Source organism: Otolemur garnettii, unplaced genomic scaffold (assembly GCF_000181295.1).
Source record: "Otolemur garnettii isolate 467f Iridium unplaced genomic scaffold, OtoGar3 scaffold00011, whole genome shotgun sequence".
NCBI lineage: Eukaryota > Metazoa > Chordata > Mammalia > Primates > Galagidae > Otolemur > Otolemur garnettii.
This window is the reverse complement of record NW_003852406.1, coordinates 14,308,390-14,312,423: the sequence shown is the minus strand read 5'-3', so window position 1 is coordinate 14,312,423 and position 4,034 is coordinate 14,308,390. Positions and strand designations below refer to the sequence as shown.

General features: G+C 35.8%; 1 protein-coding gene across 1 annotated transcript in view; it reads left to right on the top strand.

Moving 5' to 3' along the window:
* VPS13C (vacuolar protein sorting 13 homolog C) overlaps nt 1-4,034 on the top strand; it is a 190,569-nt gene that overhangs the window by 78,463 nt on the left and 108,072 nt on the right. Inside the window, exons 27-29 of the mRNA XM_023510002.1 lie at nt 165-244; nt 2,189-2,248; nt 3,354-3,516. Of these exons, the coding sequence (XP_023365770.1) occupies nt 165-244; nt 2,189-2,248; nt 3,354-3,516 (303 nt within the window). The remainder of the gene's footprint in view (nt 1-164; nt 245-2,188; nt 2,249-3,353; nt 3,517-4,034) is intronic.

Sequence of the window (4,034 nt, the reverse complement as noted above, 5' to 3'; positions counted from 1 at the left end):
TTTTTTTTTTTCAGTAATGATGGTCTTAGTATTTAATAACCGTGACAATATGCACAGATATTCTTTTAAAGCTTAATTAGCAATTCTTTTAAAATACAGGAAGTTTCAAAATATAAAGAGACTAGTTTATTTGAAATATCTTTTTTCCTTTTTTTAAAATCTAGGATCCAAAAAGAAACCCCTTCACTTGATTAGCTCTTCTGATAAACCTGGATTAGATCTATTAAAAGTGGAGTATATTAAGGTAAGGACCATAGAATTTTTTTTTTTTTAAATTAAATCATAGCTGTGTACATTAATGCAGTCATGGGCACAATGTGCTGGTTTTATATACAATTTGAAATATTTTTATCAAACTGGTTAACATAGCCTTCATGGCATTTTCTTAGTTATTGTGTTAAGACATTTATAGTCTCCATTTAGTAAGTTTCACATGTACCCTTGTAAGATGCACTGTAGGTGTGGTCCCACCAATTACCCTCCCTCCACCCATCCTTCCCCCTCTCCTCTCCTCCCTTAACCCCTTTCCCCATGTTCTTGGGCTATAACAGTTTCATAGTAGGACTGAGTACATTGGATACATTTTCTTCTATTCTTGAGATACTTTGCTAAGAAGAATATGTTCCAGCCATAGAATATTTTTTGTATACTCCAAACTATACCCTTGGAAGGAAAAGGACAATAGTGTATTACTAATGGCTCTGGATGTGTATTACAGTTTTTAATTATAGGGATATCTACAGTTTCTTTTCATCCACTGACCTTCTTTCTTGACTTAATTTCAGGGCTATTACATACTACTTATTACTAAGTGTCTTGTTCCTAGAGCCTAGGAATGAAGTAGGTGCTATTTCTGTCTTGTAGGGCATATTCGCATACCTGCACTGATGCCAGGTCATATGTAGCTGACATTTGGCCAAGTGTCCTGCCTCATAAAGGATAAAGTCAAATTAGATTGGCTCAGAAAAGGACTGCCAGGATTGGGAAGGGATTCTAAAATATATGGGAAACTTATATTATGGTATAAGGACCTTATGGTATCCAGCTTCATTTAAGATTAGCTGATTTGGGGTTGGTGCCCGTAGCTCAGTGGTTAGGGCGTCGGCCACATACACCAGGGCTGGCGGGTTTGAATCCAGCCTGAGTCTGCTAAACAACACGGATACTACAACAACAAAACAAAAAATAGCCGGGCATTGTGGTAGGTACCTGTAGTTCCAGCTACTCAGGAGGCTGAGACAGGAGAATTGCCTAAGCCCAAGAGTTTGAGGTTGCTGTGAGCTGTGACACTACGGTATTCTACTGAGGGCGACATAGTGAGACTCTGTATCAAAAAAAAAAGATTAGTTGATTTATTTAATCAGGTAATAACTATTATTGAATATTTGTATGTGTTACTGAATGTCTGTAATGTTTGGCCCTTGGGATATAGAGATGAAAAAAATTTGCTGTCCTCAAGGAAATTACAGATAGATAAATAAACAACACTTAAAATATCATGAATTTCTAATAAAGAAAAGCTCAGAGCATTGTGGGAGTAGAGAAGCAGGGAAACTGGCCAGGCCAGAAGCTTCTCACAAAAGGTAAATGTTTGAATTTGAATTTATTATATTTATTCCCAAGGTAGAGAACTTGGACCAATGAGTAGTGATTGATAGGAGATAAGATTTTTGAGTCAGTAGTAAGACCTCATTAAATCAAAGTTCTCTAAAGATTGGATTTGTATGGAAAGGAGATTTCTTTTACTAGAGATTAAAAAACATAGACTTACTAAAGACTTTATAGCAGTGGTTCTCAACCTTCCTAATACCGTGGCCCTTCAATATAGTTCCTGTGGGTCGTGACCCACAGGTTGAGAACCTCTGCTTTATAGGAAAGTAGGTGCTATTTGAGATTTAAGAATGAGGTGATAGACAGACTAGATGACCGTTATACTTTTCGGCCTTCAGAGTTTATCATTCTGGTCCTGGCCCCAGTTCCCCAGAAGAGGATGACACTATTCATTGCACTAGTACAATGAATAAGTTATCTGATATAACTTTAAAATAATGACAATAACATTAAAATATATAGTATATATAAAATAATTTTATAATGAAATATAAAAAATTAACCAGAGATCGTAAAGAAGTGATTTATTTACTTTGATCTTAATTCATTCTTTAGAACTTTTGTTTCTTTTTTTCAGGCTGATAAGAATGGACCTAGTTTTCAAACTACTTTTGGAAAAACTGAACAAACAGTTAAGGTAAGAAATTCTGTTAAAAGAACATGTCCTATTTGAAAATAAACTACTCTGGAAGCCTCCTGAGTCCTTTGAAGAATATTGGCTGGGTAGTTTGGCCTTATAGATACTTACCATGCTTTCTGTTTATGATTCAACTTAGTAAAGCTGTTGTTTTGACTTACTGTGGCCTGATGTCTTAAAAGTTTTCGTATTTCTAACTAAGGGAATGCTATAGACAAAGGAAGTTTGATTTACAGAGAACTAATAGGGTTTCTAACAAAAGGAGCAAAAAAGTGAATTCTGCCAAGTCAAGGAGACATGTTGAGTACTTTTGAAGTCACGTTACTTAAGTAGTAGCTTAGAGGAAGAGGTAAAATGTACTTACGTTAACAGGAAGATGAGAGAGGTGAATTTTAGATCACAGTTTTGAGAGATGGGAGAATCTGTTGTAATACTGGAAACTTTTCTTTTTTATATCCATTTAATATTTTGATGAAATGAAAATAAATTCTTTTCTAGAAATAGATTTTTATTTTATTTTAATTTCCTATTAGAAAACCACCCATTCTTGAGAATACGTTGTTGTCTTAGCGTCCTAGAGTCACTGTTTTAGTACCTGTTTCATAAATTATTTATTCTGTGTTTCTCTTTATATTGTTGGATAATTACTTTCATTTCAGATCATTTAGCAACTGAGAAATCACTCATATTGTTCTTTTGATACTTAAATCTCGTGGATGCCTCATTTGAAATCATTTCTAGACATAATACAGTAGCCCAGGGTAGTTTTCTGGAGTTGTCTTTGACTTCTGCATTTCATGTAATTATAAAGTCCATTGAAGATCCAAGAAGTCATCTGAATGTTGAATGTTAGAATGACCATGAGAAATAGATTCTGTACTCATAACCATCATACTTGGGGAATGGAGTGGCACCAACCTTGAAGTGTGTGTAGTTTACTATCCACATATCCCCACCTGAGGGGGTTGTGAATCCTCTTTCTCCTTATCCTTCCCAGCAGTAAATGCTGAGAGGCAAGCGCAGCTGTGGGAACCTTTTGGGTCCATTGTGGAGACAGGGTGCAACTGACTGAGGAAAACTAATTTTCTTTTTAAAACATTTTTAGGTGGCCTTTTCATCTTTAAATCTATTGCTACAAACACAAGCTCTTCTCTCTTCTATTAATTACCTGACAACCATTATTCCATCAGACGATCAAAACACAGGTGTTGCCAGGGAGGTACAGATTCCAACTGAAAAACAGCAAAAAAATTCAGCTCTACAAAAAGGTATGAAAATATGTTTTAACTTCTTGTTTTACAGGATTTTAGAATGCTAGTGCTCAGTGCAGAGTATTAGACATCATCTAATTCAGTCATTTAAATGCCATTTCCCCTCCTTCTCACCTTTTCTTCAAATTAAATTGTATGCAGGTGCCTATTATACAAGGCAGAACCAGATGTTTGTGTTTGTTCTTATTCCGGGAGTGGTCGGAATGTTCTTATTCCAGGCCTGTGGGTAGATAGCACAGGATGAAGTCCTCTGTTAATGCTGAGCTCTTCCTACCCTCTCAGTGGCTCCTGAAGGAGATTTATGGAGGGTTCGTCTTTTTTCCCAGTTTACGCATAAAGAAATTAAGATCCAGAGGCACAAAGGTAGGCATTTAGGGGTAGCATCTAATTGGGCAAGAGTTTAGATTTTGGATCAGAAAAAACTCCATTGAAATCCTGATTCCGCTACTTGAACTGTGTGGCGTCAGTTACCTTATTTAACTTCTCTGAGTTTCAGTGTTCTTTTTTTTTTTTTT